Genomic DNA, 18,880 nt, shown 5'->3' on the forward strand with positions numbered 1-18,880 from the left:
GTGGTAGAGGCTCATGAACTCCAGAGGCCCCAGGTTCAATCCCACCCACCGATGACCAGGGTCTGCCGGCGTTACACCTGCACCAGATTGTGGCTACAGCTCTCAGTGTTCTCCGTTCAGCTAGAAAATGAGCTAAATTCTGCCCTGGCCCTGCCGCTCCCTCTCCCTTCTTGGCAAGGGGATTGGAGCCTTCATTGCTCGGGAAACATTTTGAGCTCCTCCGGTGAAAGGTGCTGGAGACATGCAAAGAGCTGGGGTCAGGCTGTTACTCTGACATTCCCTTTGCCTGCACGCAGCAGGGAGGTGCAACAGCTGTGGCTCACGGGCAGTGCTACGTGAAGATGTCTTCTGCAGAACTTCCCAGCACTAACTTTTGGATTGACTGACCGGGATGAGGGAGGGAAGGCAGTGAAATCAGACTGCAGACTAGCTGCAAGTTCTGTGTCTGATGCCTTATGGCAGCCTGGAAGGCAGGTCTGTATGAGTGCTTAGTGCAGTGGATATCCCTTTGTTCTGATCTCCTGGATGCAGGAGTTACTCTGTGTCCCATAAAAATTACTGACCCATGTTCCAAATGGCAGTAGCCATTATCTGGAACATGGTTAGCGCTCATGTAGCATCTTTATACAGTACCAATGCCAGAGGCATTGCAGGAGTTTGAAGGGTCGGTAGGTTCCCCATATATCTATTATGGGAAAAGCTTTAAAAGAATGGGACATAAATTAATTAGACACCAAAAAGAGGGGCAGAATGTTATCAGGTACTTGAGAGTTAATTGCACTTATGCTAATCTTGATGTATTCTAATGACATCAGTAGGGTTATCATGTAATTCCAGAGTAATTTAGCAATTTAATTAATTTCTGCTAATCTATTTTAAATACCTGCTCTTCTCTCTCTTGCTCTCTCTAGGAAGGGAATGAGATGTCTAATCTCCAGTGCTACCCACTCTACTTGGGGCTATTTGAAAGTCGTTTGATTTTTTTCCATTTGCTTTTCTTCCTTCCCTGTTTTTATCCCAGTGGACAAGCCCCTACAACATCACCCAGGAGGGAAGTGACCTCCACAGAGTTAACAAACATGAATAGGGAGATGCGTCCCATTAAGACTAGATTCAGGTGTGAGGACAGCTGGGTGGCTGGAGTGGTCTGTCAGCACAATCAGGTAGCAGAGAGAGTCCCCAACAAGGTAGCAATGTTGAGCAGACTGGAGTGGCTGCTTTCACTAGGAGCCTAGATTCCTGCCCTGGGTCACCTGGATTGGCTGGGCCCTTAGGACTCGCAAGTAATTCTTCAGTCTCAGAACACTCCCCACACTAGATCTGGTACAAGCCCCACAGCAAGATGGAGCATCACTTACTGTGGCCCATGTTCTCAGAGAGGTGGGAGCAGGGTTGGGGGGGTACCTTTCTGTTTCAAGAGGAGAGCAGCTGTCACCAGCTCCATTTAGCACCAATTATATGGCCTCGCCAAGATCCCGGCAAGTTGCCAACATGGCCTTTGCGTGAGATGAATTTGGTGACTCTGACCCAGCGTGTGGGGTGCCAGCTAACCATGAGCATCCACACTAACCAGGGACATCATATCCCCACGTCCCCACAGCCATCTAGGGAGCATCTTCTGTGTGTGGGGAGGTAGCACTTTTGTTGGGGTGCAAATGGAATCTCATGAAGGAGCTTTGTCTCGTTACATCTCTGAGGAACCCTGGTCACTGAGTAGGCTCGGTCCCAGCTTGTACGGGGGGTGGCTTGGGTTGGAGTGGGTGAGGTGAGGTGGGACTGGGTAGAGAGAGTGGCTGAGAATGTGTGTGTGGGGTGAGGTGTAGCTTTTCTTTCGAAATCCCATGGCCATGAGGGCTCACACTAGCTGTTCCTAGATGACCGTGCTGTGGCCTTGTCCCTGTATGGTCAGCACTGGGAGGCATCAGTGCAGATTGCCCATAGCTGTGCAGATAATGAGTGCCGGCTCCAGCTTTCCCAGTGCGCTGCAGTGAGACGTGCTAAGTACAGGTCCCCTGGGTGCCATGTGGACAAGGCTGTTGTCCTGACTAGAAATGGGCTCAAACCAGTCCTGGGCCCCATCCTCTGCCTTGCCCTGCCCTCTTCCCGGGGGTGGGGGGAGCTCAGATCCAGGTCTGAACGTGGTAACTAGGACAAGTTCAACCCCCCCCCCCGACTCTGGGCGAAAGCTCCCACTCGGTGCTCTGTGCCCAAGCCCTGGCTGTGACGGGCCAAGCCCACACCCTGGAGTGGGCACCTGCAAGCTCGATGACATGCAGATCCAGGCCCATCTCTCACCCTGACAGCAGCTTGCTGAGCTCTCTGAAGCAAGAGGAGTGATGGCTGCCTTGGCAGGCTGGTTGCAGAGGAGACAGCGCTGCCCGCTGGGGTTCCCAGTGGCCTGAGCGTTGTGCCTGGGCCCCCCATGCACAGAGACCAGAGCCAGCCCTGCAAACCCACAGTCCTGCCTAGCTCAGGAACTGGCGGGAACTCCCATCCCTCTGCCCTCCTCCCATTGCAGGGTGGGGATGGCATGGGGAAAGGGTCTGGGTAGGCCGCAGGGAAGGCAGGGCCCTGGTCAGGGACTGTGGAGCTGCTTCTGGAGGGCACTGGGAGTATCGTGGGGCTGCAGTGATTTCTGGGTGAAGCCTGGAATCCCAATGGCTGTAGAATGGGACTCCAACCCATGGCAAGGTCTGGTGGTTCGGCACGAACTATGAGGAAGGGTGCCTTCGCTGCAGCAAGGCTTCACAGCAGAGGCCACAGGGCTGCAGTGGCACCTGACAGGCCGTTCCAGCCCAGTGATTCGGGACTCCTGGGGACAGATGGTGTCAGGGCCACGAGTGAGCAGAGGAGGGCAGCAAGCAGTAGGGTGAAGTGCCCCAAAGGGGGCAGGGTGGCAGTTGGGCCATGGCACTGCAAGGAGGAGTTGTCTGTACATTGTCCTTGCACATTGAACCTCTCAGGGAAGGGTGGCATGTCCATAGCTCAGTCCATAGCTACTCAGGGAGCCTCCCCCATCTCCTTCAAAGGAAGAGCGTAAAAAAAACCACCTGCGGCTTTCAAGAGAGCTGAGGAACTGCTGCCCACCCTCTGCCTCCCGCTCTCCCTGGGGGATGTGTGCAGCACCCCAGAGGGCAGGCCATATAGGAAATCTAGGCATCTGCGTCTGAAAACATTGCCTTGCCCGCTGATGGATATCTGCACTGCAGTGGGCTGGCCACTGCCTTGGCTGACCCTACAGTTGAACCCAGGTCACCCAGCACTAAAAAGCACACGCTGCTGCAGCATGTGCTGAACAGCTAACCTCTGAAGGGGGTGGTGTGGTGCAGTGACGGACTCACAGCCTTTGGGGGTCAGGCACAGAGGACGGTAACAGTGTGTTACAGTAGCACTATAGCCAGTGAGGATCAGTTATTGCCTGATGCAAACTGGATTCCGTGGGCACCTGATCAGGGTAAATAAGAATCTGTGTCATGCCAACAATGCCCTGCCATCGCCTCTGTGCCCTGCATTGTGTATGTTCCCCTGAGAAAAGCAGAATGAGAGACTAGTTCACAGGGTTTTGAAGTAGGGCTTCCTGGGTCAGGGAGGAGAGCAGAGTCAGCAGCTATGTGCTCTAGGGTGGGGAGGGAAGCCAGTGGCATGACCATGCTATTTTGGGGGTTAGCAGTACCAGCATGGGTGTATTATGGTGGGTAGGGGCAGCAGGAGAGAAATCGGAACATCTGGCCTGTGGGACATTCTGAAATTTTGAAATTTGTTTTCATCCAGTATTGGGATGTAAAGTTGAAATTTTCATAGAATGGAAATTCTGAAAAAAAAATCTCACTTCTGAAACATTGAAATAACCTAACTGAAATGTTTAATTTTGATATATTTAAATACCATATAATATTAAAATTTATATTTATAATGTAATATAAAAATCAAACTGAAACAAGAAAATCAGAATGGAACAAAATGGGAAACGCAAAATGAAATGAGAAAGTCAAAGCAAAAAACTCCATTTTGAAATATTTTTATAGAAAACATCATCAGAATCAACACATTCCCATGAAACATTTTGCAATCAATGAAACATCATTTTCTGATGGAAAACTGTTCCATCAAATTTTTTTCAACCAGTTCTAGGCAGCAGAACAAGCAAGCTATGGCACCCGGGGGAGGCCATGAGACACACCATGATTGTGCTCTCTGGGGAGAAGAGAGCACAGCCATGTGCTCTGGAATCAGGATGGAGTAGCAAGAGAAGATGCCGTGGAGCTTGGATGCTGGTTGCAGGAACTGCTGTGGATTCAGGAGATCCCAAATGAGATGGGACACCAGCAATGTTGCAGTACTACGAGCCCTCCACATGCCTCCAAACACAGACACAAAACTACAAATCCGGTTTGTTCTCACTGGGTTTTTATTTTTATTATTCAGCTGCCCCCCAGCAGCGTGTATGAGCCATTTGGCATGCCCAAAGGGGAGGAGATCTGTACATGGTGCTGGTTCCCAGCTCTCCCATGGTCACGCGGCTCAAGCAGCATTTCTCTCCATTTCATGGAAATGTTTTATTTTTAAAAATATAGTAGCTGTGGAAAGCAGCCCTCTTTATAAACATTGATGCTGGAGTGAAATGCATCATCATCATCATCATCATCATTGTCATTATTATTAGCTCTCCTCGGCATCTGCTTCCACTCATGCTGGCCCTGGCTGGACTCACCAGGCCAGCTGCACTGCACCATCTGTTGTAGTCAGGAGCGTTCACACTGCCAGAGCGAGCGAGAGAGATATCCTTCTAAAAATAGAAATATTGTGCTGAGTCATTTGAAGTGAACAAGATACATAAAACACCAGCATTAGATTAACATTAGCTTGTCAAATACTGCTACCCGCTGAGTTGGCTTAGTGCACTAGCAGAGATGGATATCCCTGCTTCCCAACCTGTAGCCTAAGCCGAGTAGCAAGAGAATGAGAGGAGAGACATAGCTGTTTATAGTGTTGGGTGCTACTTTTTGTGTCATTCCTGCTGGGACTAATAGCAAAGGGAGCTGTTCCAGTGGATTACAAACCAAAAGAAGCCAGACCCAACAATGGGTATTCCCAGAAAGGATCAAAGAAGAGACAGTTATAAATAGGGAACAGTAAACACAACCATTTGGAATAAGACACATCTATAATCACAGGATTCACTGGTGCAAACGCCCCTCCCCCCCATTCCCATTCCATACAAAGGACTCTGGTAACAATATCTTCATTCCAGACTTGGAGCGAAGGTGAGAGTCTTAAGGAACAAAGAAATCTCAGCATCGGGGAATTTGGTTGGGCAGGGAAGGAGTGGGTAAAAGGAAGGGAAGGAAAACAGAAGGTGTAGCTGGTTCAGGTCCTTTGCAAGTTCATTTGGTTTTCCTGGAGAACTCCTAGGGCTATACCTGAGATGAAGAGGTCTAGGAAACACTCCATAGTTTGATTAAAATGTGGTAAGTGTTTTGTGCCTGGGAGAGCTCTCCTTGCTGGGACTTGTCCATCACGCATGCCCCATACAATGGGAGAGCAGCTTCTCTCCTCCCTACACCTCTAATGCAATGCAAGCCAATGCTGATGTCCAGAGGTGATCTGTCATGTAACCAAAATTTCCCTGGTGGGTGACTGCTCATGAGAAATGCCCTGTGTACTGTGGATAGTCTGATTGTGAGAGATTGAGTTCTGCTGGAGCTCCAGGGCAATAGCATTCTGGGGGAATTCTTTCACCTGTTTCTTATACTCTAAGAAAGTGCATGCCTTGGTGGCTATGGCAATGATGTTCTTGCCAATAAAGATAGTGGAGACCCTGCTGTCCTGGAACAAGACCATGTTAATGGCCCGGATGAATATGGTGACAATGTTGATGGTGACCAGGCTCAGTACAGGGTAGAGCATCATTTTCTGCGGAGCAATGTGCTCCCCTTGCATGCTAATCTCACTAAGAGAGACACAAGGCAGGATCAAGAGCAGTATGTAACAATAGAAGAACATGAGCCCTTCTGCCCAGATGGGAAGCCCAGTTTTGTGTGGCTCCCACAGGTTGGCCTGAATGTCTAATATATCCAGCAGGTCCAGGGCCACCCAGAAAAGGCGTCCCCGCAGATCCTCCTTCTTCCTGAAGGTTCGTATGTACTCCATGCTGTCCAAGGCCACCAGCACCAGGTAGAGCCCTGGCACACAGATGGACAGGAGCAAGGTCAAGGCCTTCCTGGCCACCGTCTCCAGATTCTTCTTGTCTGCTTTGTAATTCTGAAATATAAAATACAGCTTAATCTCCAGCACAAAGATGTAGAGAAACCACAGGATCATGGCGTAGCCCCGCTTGGCTGTTTTCACCTCAGCCCCCACCCATACCGCCACATAGCGCAGCACGATGAGGAAGCAGATGTCTCCCACCAGGACGATGATGCAGACGCCAATCTTCCGTGGCCCTTGGTTCTGCTCCACCAGGTAGGCGTCCATGAAGGCCATACTGGTCATGATGACAATGGTGGTCAGACACACGTGGCGTTTGTCAGGCGGCGGCAGCACCATGGTGAGGTGAGCGCCTCCTTGTTTCACTTCAAGCACAAGCCTGCATCAAGGGAGGAGGCCCATGGGCTGAGTGAAGAAGCTCATCAGTTATAGACAAAGCACCAAGGCCACCAGGAACAACCCCCCATAAAAAGTCCCTGAAAGGACAAAGCAATAGACAATCCCGGCTCTCCAGGGTCTCACATCAGGGTGCTGCAGCAGAGAAATGCACCAGAAATTCCAAGTCACCCTTCATAACAGCTGATCCCAAAGGCTTAAATCCAGTAGCTCTGCTCTTTAGGCAGCAAAGCTGGTCCCACACTGAGCCCTCAGATAGATCCTCCACGACATCGCCTAACACTCTCCAGTGCTGTTCCCAAGGGCTACACAGGGGTTAAACACATGGAGCCTTCATTAAGAAATCCTCTGCCTCTTTGCTGGGTTTCCCATTGTGGTCAGTAAGAGGGGAGAGAATGCCCCTGAATGGCCTGTGGGCAGCAAGTTAATGTCTCTAATGCGCTTCGTAGCACCAAGCCGGAAATTCTCCTCCAGATCACTGGAAATCAGATTAATAATCAGGCAAGTGAGTCAGATCTGTACTGCCAGGACCCAGTTGGGGTGTAAGAAAGGCAAAGCAGCTCAGGAAATGGCGCTTTCCTCCTGGTGAACGGCTCAGGAGTCAGAGATTAGGGGCTTCTCACTACCTCCGCTGGAATCTCATTTGTATTATCCATGGTGAACCTTGTTCATTCTTCCTGGCATAGGGTTTAAAACCTTCACCTCTGGCCCACCATTCACTGCGATCTGGAAGAGACCAAGAAGAATACTGGTTAAGGGCCTACCAGTCACAAATACCAGGGGTAAAAAGATGCATTTGTGGATGTTCCTCAGCTTTAGAGGTGATGGGTAGGCTCTGAGCTGGACTCCCTACTTGTAACTGAGACTCCAAGTCCTGCACACTCAGTCTGCTTTAAACCTGTGTTAACCAATGCTACCAGAGTGTGCGGGAGGCTAATGTCCCTCTTCTCTTCATGCACAACTTAAATATGTACTAATATTAGAATGCCTGCCTGTGACTCTGGAAGTGCAGAATATCTTTCTATTCAGGGAGATGCACAGCAGGGTGGTGCAGTTACATGGATTTGCATAGGAAATATGCATCAAATGGCAGAGGAATAGAAGCCTCTTCCTAAGAACCCCAGCCCTTAGGTGCAAGAGAATCCCTGCTGGTCTCTATCGGACAGCAACACAGTGTGATGACTGGCCTATCAATTTACCCTCATTGTGAGCTCAGCTGTGAGAAGGGAGGAGTGGAAGGTCCTAAGGTGTCACAATAACCTAAACAGCTAATGCTGATGGGAAAAGGTGAAAAGGAGAGACAGAGGGACTGAATCCAAAGAAAAAGGCTATAACTCAAGGACTGTGTTAAGCGCATGCCTGGTAAACAGGAACAGTGTGAGACTGAAAGTCAATGAGCCAGTATTGGTGTGTCTGATATTAGGCTCAATTGGTGGATGAAATAATGAGGGGATGGGCTGCTCTACTCACCACGGCCTTCAGGGTTCCTTACAGAAAGAGACTTTGGGAGAAAAACTGGCTACTGGAGTGACTTTCACCATCATGGCTGCCACCCCCACCATCTCCTGGGCCCAGCCCTTCTTTGTGCTGATCCTGAGAGGTGTCCTGACCCAACCAGGCCGGAGAGAGGGATCCCAATGACATCACCACCTCCACCAGCTGTGGCTGAATCCCAGCTGCCACCTGGGCTGTGGGACTTTGCTAGCTTTGTGTATTCTTTTCCTTCCCCACTTTATTTCTTCTCTTTCCTATTCCTCTGATTGTCCCTTCTGTCTTAATAAGAATTTGATTTAGCTGGCCAAGACCATCCATTTTACAGCACTGCTGTGCGCCTGTGGCCCGATGGAGGTAGCTAAACCAGAGCCTTGAATAGCCTGATGCTGGTACAAGTTTGCTAGGTCTCGGTGTGGCTGGTCAGATCATGTGCTGGGCCTGTGTTTTTCCATCAGTGAGGTTGCATGTCAGAGTCAACCCCAGAGACAGAAGCTGCATTTTCTGCCTTTGCTGTTCTTTTCTCTCCCCTCTTGTTTGTCTTGTTTTGTCTTCTTGGGAAATGAGATCCTATTTAACAACAGCAACAATGACAGCCCCAGCCCCTCTCAACTAACTTCTTCTCTTTCCCCACAAATGGACAGTTCTTACCATCTAAAGGATTGTCAAACAGGGGCTTTTTCACTTTAAAGACTCTCTCCAGCTGCAGGGAAAGGGAACAAGGGATGTTGTTAAAAAGAAAGCCTCACTTAAAACTTTGCATTTCAAACACATTAACTGTTTTCCTTCCTTTCTATATCTTTAGTAAAAGGTTTAGAAGACTGTTGAATGGGGTGTTTGCCATGGCACTGAGCAGGTCTCTGTGTACCAAACCCTGAACCTTGTTTAACACTGTTTAATACTGGGCAGGGTCTGGTTATGCCAGCACCTTATATTCCATCCCAATTAACACACCACCACCTTTCAAATCATGCATACAAAGAAGCATGGGCGACAAGTGCTGTCCAAGAGGCTCTGTGCGCTTTAATGAATATGGGCTCCAGTTCAGGAGCTGTACCAGTGTGGAAAACTAGGAGGCTCCCTCGCTCCACAGACAGGCAACAGTACACAAGGCTATGGTTCTGCCAGTGGCACAGTTGGGCATCAGCATTCAGTGTAGTATGGGCTGGGTGATAGCTACAGGGCAGATCACTGCCACATATGTGGTGGCCCCCAGCTTGGCCAACACACTGGGGATTGAACCAGGGGCCACTGGAGCTAAAAACATGAATGGCTGCAGCGAAAGAGTCAGGCAGTCGGGGCTGGGGCTGTAACAAACTCCCATTCTCTGTGGATCAGGTACAGCGAGGAACCTGTAGCACACACTCACCAGTGGGTTACACGGAGCCCTGGCCAAACTCAAAGCAAACAGGAAGTTTAGCTTTTACGTCATTCTTGTCCCTACAGTCCTAGTGCTGGATGTTACAACCTGGCCCAGCCCCCTCTGTACGGGCACCAGTCTCCTGCAAGTGGACCTAATTGCTGGGTTTCATGGACTTCCAAGCCATTTGGGTCTGGGTAGAGTCCAGTCCCTGAGTCGCTAGACTGTAGCTCACAAAAGCTTATGCTCAAATAAAAGTGTTAGTCTCTAAGGTGCCACAAGTCCTCCTTTTCTTTTTGCGGATACAGACTAACACGGCTGCTACTCTGAAACCCAGGGATATACTCTTTGCGATAGTCTTGAGGGAATCTATTTCTTAGCCATTACCTGCACTAATTTGCAGAAAGTTTGGTAGGAGTTGTAATAGAAAGAAAGCCTGGGACATGAGGCCTGGAAAAAGAGGCCAGGCATGAGGTGTGAGGCATGAACTAATGTAGTGGCCAGGCCTTGCGAATATAAAGCCGAAGTCAGGCTGTGAGCAGAAGTCAGGCTCTGCCTCCATGCACGTTCACAGTACCTGGCCAGAACAGGGCTGGGATTACCAAAAGACACACATTCCTGAGAAGTGCTGGGCACCGAACACTCACGCAAGCACATTCCAGAAGGGTGGTAGCAAAACACCGCAATACCTAGTATGGAACAAACACACTCCCCGAAGATAACAGGGACACACTTCTCAGAGTAACAGCCGTGTTAGTCTGTATTCGCAAAAAGAAAAGGAGGACTTGTGGCACCTTAGAGACTAACCAATTTATTTGAGCATAAGCTTTCGTGAGCTGTAGCTCACGAAAGCTTATGCTCAAATAAATTGGTTAGTCTCTAAGGGACACACTGACTCCCCCAAAAGATAAGGTCAGGATGACAGTCTGATTGAGAGAGATGTTTTAATTGAACCAACAGGTACAAGGTAAAGGGTGATAACTAGCCACGTCAGAGGAGCAAGACGTAACTTGTTTGTATTGGTGTATAAAGAGAAGTCTCAGCAGGAGTGTCTTTGTCTAGCCGAGGGGGGAATGGGAAGTCCTGCCGTTCTCTGAGCTTGTCCATTGTGACGAACATACATGTGTTAGTGCTTCTGTAGAGTCTACAGGATACTAGGACTGTGCTTCATTAACAATAAATCTGGCTGGGTGCCTTGGCTACTAATCAGGTCTTGTGGTCTTTGTGGGCAGTTTGATCGAGGTCTGCTGTGTCAGCTCTCTGGCCAGAGCTGAGGCAGCACACAGAAAGAATACAGGCGCAGCCGATGACTGACAACAGAAGTCATTTATATTGGCTGGCCCTGGTGCTGGTATTTGTGCTAGTGAAATACTGTGCAGCAGTTTGGGGGAGAAGTTGGCATATTCATCACGTGATTCAGATCTGAACTTGTACCATTAGTGGTTGCCTGAGCCGTACATTAACATCTAATTTCTACGTGTTGGCTCTAATAGCTCCTCCAAAACTTTAAGACAAGATGCCTTCACCCTTATAACTGCATGGAGGGCTGTGCCAGATGAAAACAAGCTGCCGCACACAAGGCTGACATGGTTCCAATAGGTGCAAATAAGCACCGCACACTTCCCACAAGAGCTGCCTGCCTCTGGAAGAAAACAGCTAGACTGGCAGTTCCTGCTAATTGCCATGACTGACTTTGCAACATCCTTTTATAGTGGACATTCATGCACTCATGTCCAGTGCTGCTGGTCCGATGCCCAGCTCAGGTGAACAAGCGCATATCAGGGCCGACAGCTGTGTCTCGCAGAGTGACAGCAACTGTGGGTTAGACAGGTGTGCTGGTCAAATGTCAGAAGCCCAAACTTACATTCACCTGTCGGCAGACTGGGACACAGATCATGGACTAGCCTTAACAGGCTGCTGACTGGAACAGTCTGCCACCGGTCAGAAATTTGGCTTAGTCCAATCTTCACAGTGCCAGCAGTGCCTGCCAGCAAGGCAGACAGTCAACATGGGGTGGAGAAGTGCATGCTTAGAAGATCGCAGGGTGGACTGCAACATTGTGCTACCCTCAATGATCCATCAGTTACATGGCTGAACAATCTAGATATGTGATACACATGAAAGAAGAAACCTCAGGGTGGCACTTTGTGACCACAACTTTGGCCTTGGCCAAAAATGGAGGTTAATAAGCCTACTACAGACTTGGCTAGTAGAGCTGATTCTTCTAGCTCAGGCAGTAGAGGTGTGTGGTCATCCAGAAGTCCCAGGTTCAATACCCCTTGCTAACAACCTATCCAGGGGTGTGGTATTACCGTAGTAGCCACCCACTTTATTTTCTCCCTCTCCCACAAAGCAACAGGAAGGCTCCACTCTCCCCACCTCTGCAGCAGCAGAAGGCATGGCCAGCAGTGGTAGTGAGTAAGAGGCCAGGTGGCTGCCACCTTGGTATTATTGGTTGCTCCCCCTGCTGTAGGATGTCTGCATTCTCAGGCAGACCTTAGTGCCTTGGTTACAGTAGGGGCAGTCCCTCCTTTCTGACTGATCTTCCCAGACTTAGGCAGCTATCACTGCATGGGTTACACATGGAGCTGTTCCCTCTCTTAAAGCAATTGTCTCAGGCTTTCTGCAGACTCAGGCAGACACCACTGCATCAGTTACACTTGGGTCACGTTCTTAACCTTTTCGTCACAACCGCAAGGGTTGGAAACACATTTGTTTTAACGGAAATGAAGCTGAGATTCTGATGTCATCACATGGGTGGGAGTCAGTGTCTTAGGTACCTGCGTATTGTGCCTGTGTCAAAAAAAGGCTAATGTAGTGCCCATCTTTAAAAAAGGGAAGATGGAGGATCCTGGGAACTACAGGCCAGTCAGCCTCACCTCAGTCCCTGGAAAAATCATGGAACAGGTCCCCAAGGAATCAATTCTGAAGCACTTAGAGGAGAGGAAAGTGATCAGGAACAGTCAGCATGGATTCACCAAGGGCAAGTCATGCCTGACTAATCTAATTGCCTTCTATGACGAGATAACTGGCTCTGTGGATGAAGGGAAAGCAGTGGACGTGTTGTTCCTTGACTTTAGCAAAGCTTTTGATACGGTCTCCCACAGTATTCTTGCCAAAAAGTTAAAGAAGTATGGGCTAGATGAATGGACTATAAGGTAGATAGAAAGCTGGCTAGATTGTCGGGCTCAACGGGTAGTGATCAATGGCTCCATGTCAGGTTGAGAGCTGGTATCAAGTGGAGTGCCCCAGGGATTGGTCCTGGGGCCGGTTTTGTTCAATATCTTCATTAATGATCTGGAGGATGGTGTGGATTGCACCCTCACCAAGTTTGCAGATGACACTAAAGTGGGATGAGAGGTAGATATGCTGGAGGGTAGGGATAGGATACAGAGGGCCCTAGACAAATTGGAGGATTGGGCCAAAAGAAATCTGATGAGGTTCAACAAGGACAAGTGCAGAGTCCTGCGCTTAGGACGGAAGAATCCCATGCACCGCTACAGACTAGGGACTGAACGGCTTGGCAGCAGTTCTGCAGAAAAGGACCTAGGGGTTACAGTGAACGAGAAGTTGGATATGAGTCAACAGCGTGCCCTTGTTGCCAAGAAGGCCAATGGCATTTTGGGCTGTATAAGTAGGGGCATTGCCAGCAGATCGAGGGACGTGATAGTTCCCCTCTGTTTGACATTGGTGAGGCCTCATCTGGAGTACTGTATCCAGTTTTGGGCCCCACACTACAAGAAGGATGTGGAAAAATTGGAAAGAGTCCAGCGGAGGGCAACAAAAATGATTAGGGGACTGGAACACATGACTTATGAGGAGAGACTGAGGGAACTGGCGATGTTTAGTCTTCAGAAGAGAAGAATGAGGGTGGATTTGATAGCTGCTTTCAACTACCTGAAAGGGGGTTTCAAAGAGGATGGCTCTAGACTGTTCTAAGTGGTAGCAGATGACAGAACAAGGAGTAATGGTCTCAAGTTGCAGTGGGGGAGATTTAGGTTGGATATTAGGAAAAACTTTTTCACTATGAGGGTGGTGAAGCACAGGAATGCGTTACCTAGGGAGGTGGTGGAATCTCCTTCCCTAGAAGTTTTTAAGGTCAGGCTTGACAAAGCCCTGGCTGGGATGATTTAGTCGGGGATCGGTCCTGCTTTGAGCAGGGGGTTGGACTAGATGACCTCCTGAGGTCCCTTCCAACCCTGATATTCTATGATTCTGTGATTCCTGAGGAAATCACACACCACCATTTTGATACAGCTGAATAGAGGGATACTGACTCTAAACTCCGAAGGCACCATATACTATGTATGAGTTGATCTATTTGCCAAATGATCAACCATTCTTTTCTGACAAGTCCTTATAGAATAACATGTCAAAACACATTATAGCCTCTGGATTATTGGTTAATTGTTGGGAACTGGGGGTGAGGGGGGACTGATACCAGGACTAGGGAGTTTTAGGACACTGAAGATATTTTCCTGTCCTCCTTTACACAGGAAAGTGCATTAAACTTGGCTATGTGTATGGAGCCCAGATTTAATAAAAGCTAGTTTCTTTCTTGCTTGAGGGAATGAGAATGAGAGAATGAGAATGAGAGAGAAGTTAGATTTATTGGCTGTCTAGCAGAATTGACATGGATTTTTCTCTGTTCCCATTAATTCCAGGTAATTGCACTTGCATATTTGTAGTTATGCCCCCCAAAGGAACCAGAATAGCTTATAGAATGGGACACTGGGTCTCAGACAGCAGATGACTTTGTCAAGGTCAATAAGTATGTCACTGGCCAAGACAGAACTTGAATTCTGGTCTTTTGAGTCCCTGGGGAATGCCTTAATCACAAACCATTCCTCCTGCATCATGTGTTCATGGGTGGTTTCCCTACACAGACCTCAGAGAAGCCACTTCCCCGGCATCACACCACAAACTAGGGGTAGAGGAGAAGACAAAACCCAGTTCTTCTGGGTCTCAGTTTATTTCCTTAGCTTTCTTTGCTGCTGCTGCCTCTTCTTCATTCAGTACACACTATCACTGCACTGAAATGCCATCCTGTGTGACTACTGGCCAGGCAATTCAGCTGTATGTCTCCCAGACCACAAATCCACCTGCAAAGGTGGCAGACTTGTTCCCAGGGGCAGCGTAACTAGGCTAAACAAAACTTGGCACCGTGATATTAGTGCTGTGTGTTCTACCCCCAGCTAGGCTGAGTGTGATCTAGGCAACCTCTGTTACTTTGTCTGGTGAATGGGGGACACAGGCCTTGGTCAGAGGGAAGAAGGCCCACAAGTGGTAATGGCAGAACTGGCTGAAAATGAGAATTTCTGTGCTTCAGGAAAGGCTGACATTTCAAAATTTGTTTAATCTTGAATTGGGATGAAAAGTCAAAATATCAACATTTGTCACAGAACAGAAAGTTCTTAAACATTTCAGTTTGCCATTGTGGAAACATATTTTGGAGTGGTTCAGCATTAACTTGTGCTGCCATGAGTTGCCACAGGGGTTCATGGAACTTGTAGTTTGGGTTTCCCCATTCTCCTTTATGGGCCAGGCTCCTGGCTGGACTACATCTCCCAGGATGTAGCATGTTTATGCAACTGTCATGATTCATAACTGTGCTTTAAGAAGAGAAGAGACTGCAATGTATTGTGGGAGATGATGTCCAGCCATGGACCCCAGCCCATAGAAGAGAATTGGTCTATGAGACATCTGAACAACTCCTCTGAGGCAGCTCTGGTGCACACAGATGAATGTTAAAATGCCCTGAAATGAAACATTTTGATTCAGTTGGACACACTGAAATATTTTGATTCAGGATGACCTGCCCCAAAACAAAACGTTTCATTCTGATTTTCCTGACAAAATTTCAACAAAATTGAAATTTTTCCACAGAAAATTTAAATCTTGCAGTGACTGCGTTTGTGATCAAATAATCGTTTCCATGTAAAACGCCCAATCAGCAATTAGAAGGGGAGACGTGAACACATGGCCTCCAGATACTCAGCTGACTGTGTTCCTATTAGGGTGGAGGGTACTTGTTGCAGAGGGTCTCTTAGATGCCTCACAGGAGCACATGTCACACTGCAAACATTTCACAGGTTGTCTGAAAATGAATGGAAGGGTCCAGGAGTACCAGCAAATGGAGCTCCCCGTTGTGACTGGTAAAAATTTGCAAGCACTGTTCAGAATTACTCATGTGCTATGTGAGCAGCAGACAGCACTTAGCATTGCACTCATCAGCATGAGCATCCTCCTCACACTCCTTGACTGTTCCTTGCTGCCATCAGTGCCGTGATTAGTTCTCTCTGGAGGTTTCAGATAAAAATATATAGCCATTTCTGTAACTGCGTTTTAAACTCTTGCCAGGGTTTACTGGGGATTTACAGCCGGGGATGGATAATTCCAGATACATTAGGTCTCTCAGGAGGAAATGGTGGTTTCTGCCTTCAAGTATTTCTTCTTTCCAAAGACACTGATTATTTTAAAGTCTGTGTATGCCTTGTAAAGAAGCTGACGGCACCGTTTTATTTAGAAACAATTCTGCTTGTACATCCTCAGCTTTGCACTTCCCTTCCTCCATTCTGTCTTGCCAGGTGCTATCCAGCCACAGCTGCCTCCGTCTGAGGAATGGGCAGCTAGGAGAACAGCAGAGGTTTCGAAGAAGCACAAAGCCTCCAAAGAACATCTCATGCTTTAAGGAAAATTGTCCTTGGGCGCAGAAGCAATCAGAAATACCCAAATTATAATTCACTGCAAAACTGTTTCCCAGTGGAGGAGTCAGCAGTGATGGAGAAGGTGTAAGTCCTAAACACAGCACCTATTCACAACTGCGGGACACTCTTCAGTCCTTGTGTGGCTCCCCCTAATGCCCTTGTGGGCGCATGTGCCAAAGGTGGTGGGAGAGCTGGGGTAGGTTAGAAATGCCTGCAGTGCTGAGCCTGAGGTGGTAATTGGAGCATTTGCTATACTGTGACATGCACACGAAAAGCCAAGGAGACAGTCTATCAATCAGGTAAGGCACAAGTTTGCAGGCCATGGCTGTGGAGGGATACTCAGTATTAGCCAAGGGCTGGAGGCAGTGATGGATGGGGAAGCCTTACAGCCATTGAATATGTGTAGCTTGGCTGAGCTACAGCTAAGGAAGTGACAATGCTAAGTAGGCACAGTCCTTCCTTGAGTGTGTGGGCTGCACGCCAGCACACCCAGGCTGCCCTGTGCAAGGGTGCAGGATGGAGCAGGACCACAGACCAATGGCACCCCAGGGTCACTTCCCTGTGCTCCAGGATTGGGTACTGGCTCCAACCAATGACAGGTCTAAGAGTCAGAACCCTGCTGTTACACTGTGAAGACAGGTACTGTCCTTCCTGCCTAATGAATATCCCTAACAGAGCCGGTTGGAAACCTTTAACTGAACCATTTTCCACTGGAGAATGTGGTTCTGTCAGAATGGAAATGCTTCGTGAAATTGTGTCGATTTCCCTAAAATCTTGTTTTGGAGAAAAAAATGGAAAAAAGTTCCTGTTTCGACATTTTGTGAAGGAAACATTTTGATTTTTTATGTTGAAATGACTTTGCCCTATAGGCTGTTTTTATTTTGTGTAATATAATATAAAGTGATATAATTTACAAATTCAAAACTGAAATGGAACATTTTGATGTCATCAGAACAAAATGCTTTGATCAACCCAAACATTTTTTTCAGAATTTTCTTCCACAGAGGATTTAGAAATTTTTGGATTTCATTCTAATTCATAATGAAGCCAAATCTCTGAAACTTGAAATCCTTCACAAACCAAAATGTCCAGTCCATACTCTGTACAGCTCTCATCCCTAGTATCCAGCCTCTGCCTCCAGTGTCTCCCACAAGCCTAGCAAGATGTGAACAGGAATACACCACCCTATCTAGACTGGTGCTTTTAGATTTCAGACTCAACTTTGTTTGAACAACTCACTGAACAACAGAAATTCAAAATGCATCATGATCTCATTATTTCCAGTTACTGCCTTCCTTCCACATCAACCCAGACTGGGCAGAGTACCCAAGCCAACATCATGGGTTGGAAACAAAACACAGACTCAAAAAGCAGACAGACCTAAAAGACCAATTGCTGCTCTCTATGCAGGTGTGAACAGCAATGTAAGGAAAGTCCCCACACATAAAATACTATGACTCCTTGGCAAAACGCGAGTCCCCACTGCTAGTTCCATGGAGAGATTTCCAATGCACAGTAATCTGAACAGTTGGCCGGGCACTTTTATATAGAAACCTACTCAAACAGTAGGCCCGAGAAGTCACCAATACAATTAACCAGCACCAGTCCTCTGCTGAAGATCATGTGGGCAAGAAAATCTCAGACAGTCTGCGATTCAGGAATCAGAAATGTCAGTCACACCTATGCAAAGGCATACAGAAAGTCTCCCGACTTCATTTAGACTAAAATCCAGCCCATTGGAAGGTATTTATTCAGGATATTAACAATATCAGCAAGGGATTTCATCATTGCTAGAGCTGAGTGAACTATTTAGAGCACACAATAATTTTGGTTTGTGAATTATTCAGGAACAGATCATAATGATTTTTAAGAATTAGTTTGTTTGTTTCAGCTGTTCACCGTATGGTTTGGAGGAAGAACTTTTAGCCATGTGATTGGTGAACTAAGTAACATGATTTGGATTCAGTTCCTTCTTTGTTTGATTTCAGCACTACGAACATTCATGTTGGACCCTAAAGGTTCGATACCCGAAGGCAAATGAAAAGAACCTAAAATGTACAGGCAGTCCTCGACTTTACAACATTCGACTTACGACAAATGGCACTTATGACATTTCTGAATTGACACACTGATTCGACTTATGACAGTTGGTTTCGACTTTCTGATGCTTGGTCCTGCAATGGAGTATATTGCGGTTCCGATTTACGACATTTCAACTTACGACGCAATTTAAGTCCAAGGACTGCCTGTATCATTTTTAAAAAAAACCTCATGATTTTAAACCAGTCTCTTTTATTCTGGGTGTCTGACTCCAGATTTTTGAATGATTCAGGCAGCAGCAGTCATAATTGCCTGACAAATCTGTTATGTAAGTAATAAAAAGAGCGTCTCAGAATGGCCACAAGAGATCAGCTGGGACAAATATTTATTCACATGAGTAGTCATCAAACTTTTGCTTCCCATAAGAATTCTTGCAAATAAAACCCAGCTCACCTGACTGCTCCTAAATAATGAAATTAGAAGGTCAAAGGAAAAAAAAATCAACAGTTTTGTACTGGAAACCACGAACCTGTGATTGGCTAACACAAGCCTTCTGGGAATGCTGTTGTAGGGGCTTATGTACAGAGGCAGTGTTGAGATTCACTCAGAAGCCTTGGCACAGAACAGGTATTTCTGTGATAAACTAAACCACTGCAAATATGGGATGAGCCAATATAGA

At 47.5% G+C, this 18,880-nt stretch overlaps 1 protein-coding gene across 2 annotated transcripts in view; it reads right to left on the bottom strand.

Annotated features, from left to right (window-relative positions):
• Window positions 1-4,007: 4,007 nt before the first annotated feature.
• LOC140916532 (transmembrane protein 121) overlaps window positions 4,008-18,880 on the bottom strand; it is a 186,404-nt gene continuing 171,531 nt past the window's right edge. The window contains exons 2-3 of one of the 2 annotated variants that reach the window (XR_012160542.2): window positions 5,421-7,329; window positions 4,008-4,786 (exon numbers count right to left, since the gene is read on the bottom strand). Coding sequence is in view for 1 of the 2 variants with exons in the window: in XM_073358186.2 (XP_073214287.1) it covers window positions 5,608-6,546 (939 nt within the window). In the remaining variant the exon portion in view is untranslated. Of the gene's footprint in view, window positions 7,330-18,880 lie in introns of both variants that reach the window. The other variant, XM_073358186.2, reaches the window with a different exon arrangement.

Source organism: Lepidochelys kempii, chromosome 8 (genome assembly GCF_965140285.1).
Source record: "Lepidochelys kempii isolate rLepKem1 chromosome 8, rLepKem1.hap1, whole genome shotgun sequence".
NCBI lineage: Eukaryota > Metazoa > Chordata > Testudines > Cheloniidae > Lepidochelys > Lepidochelys kempii.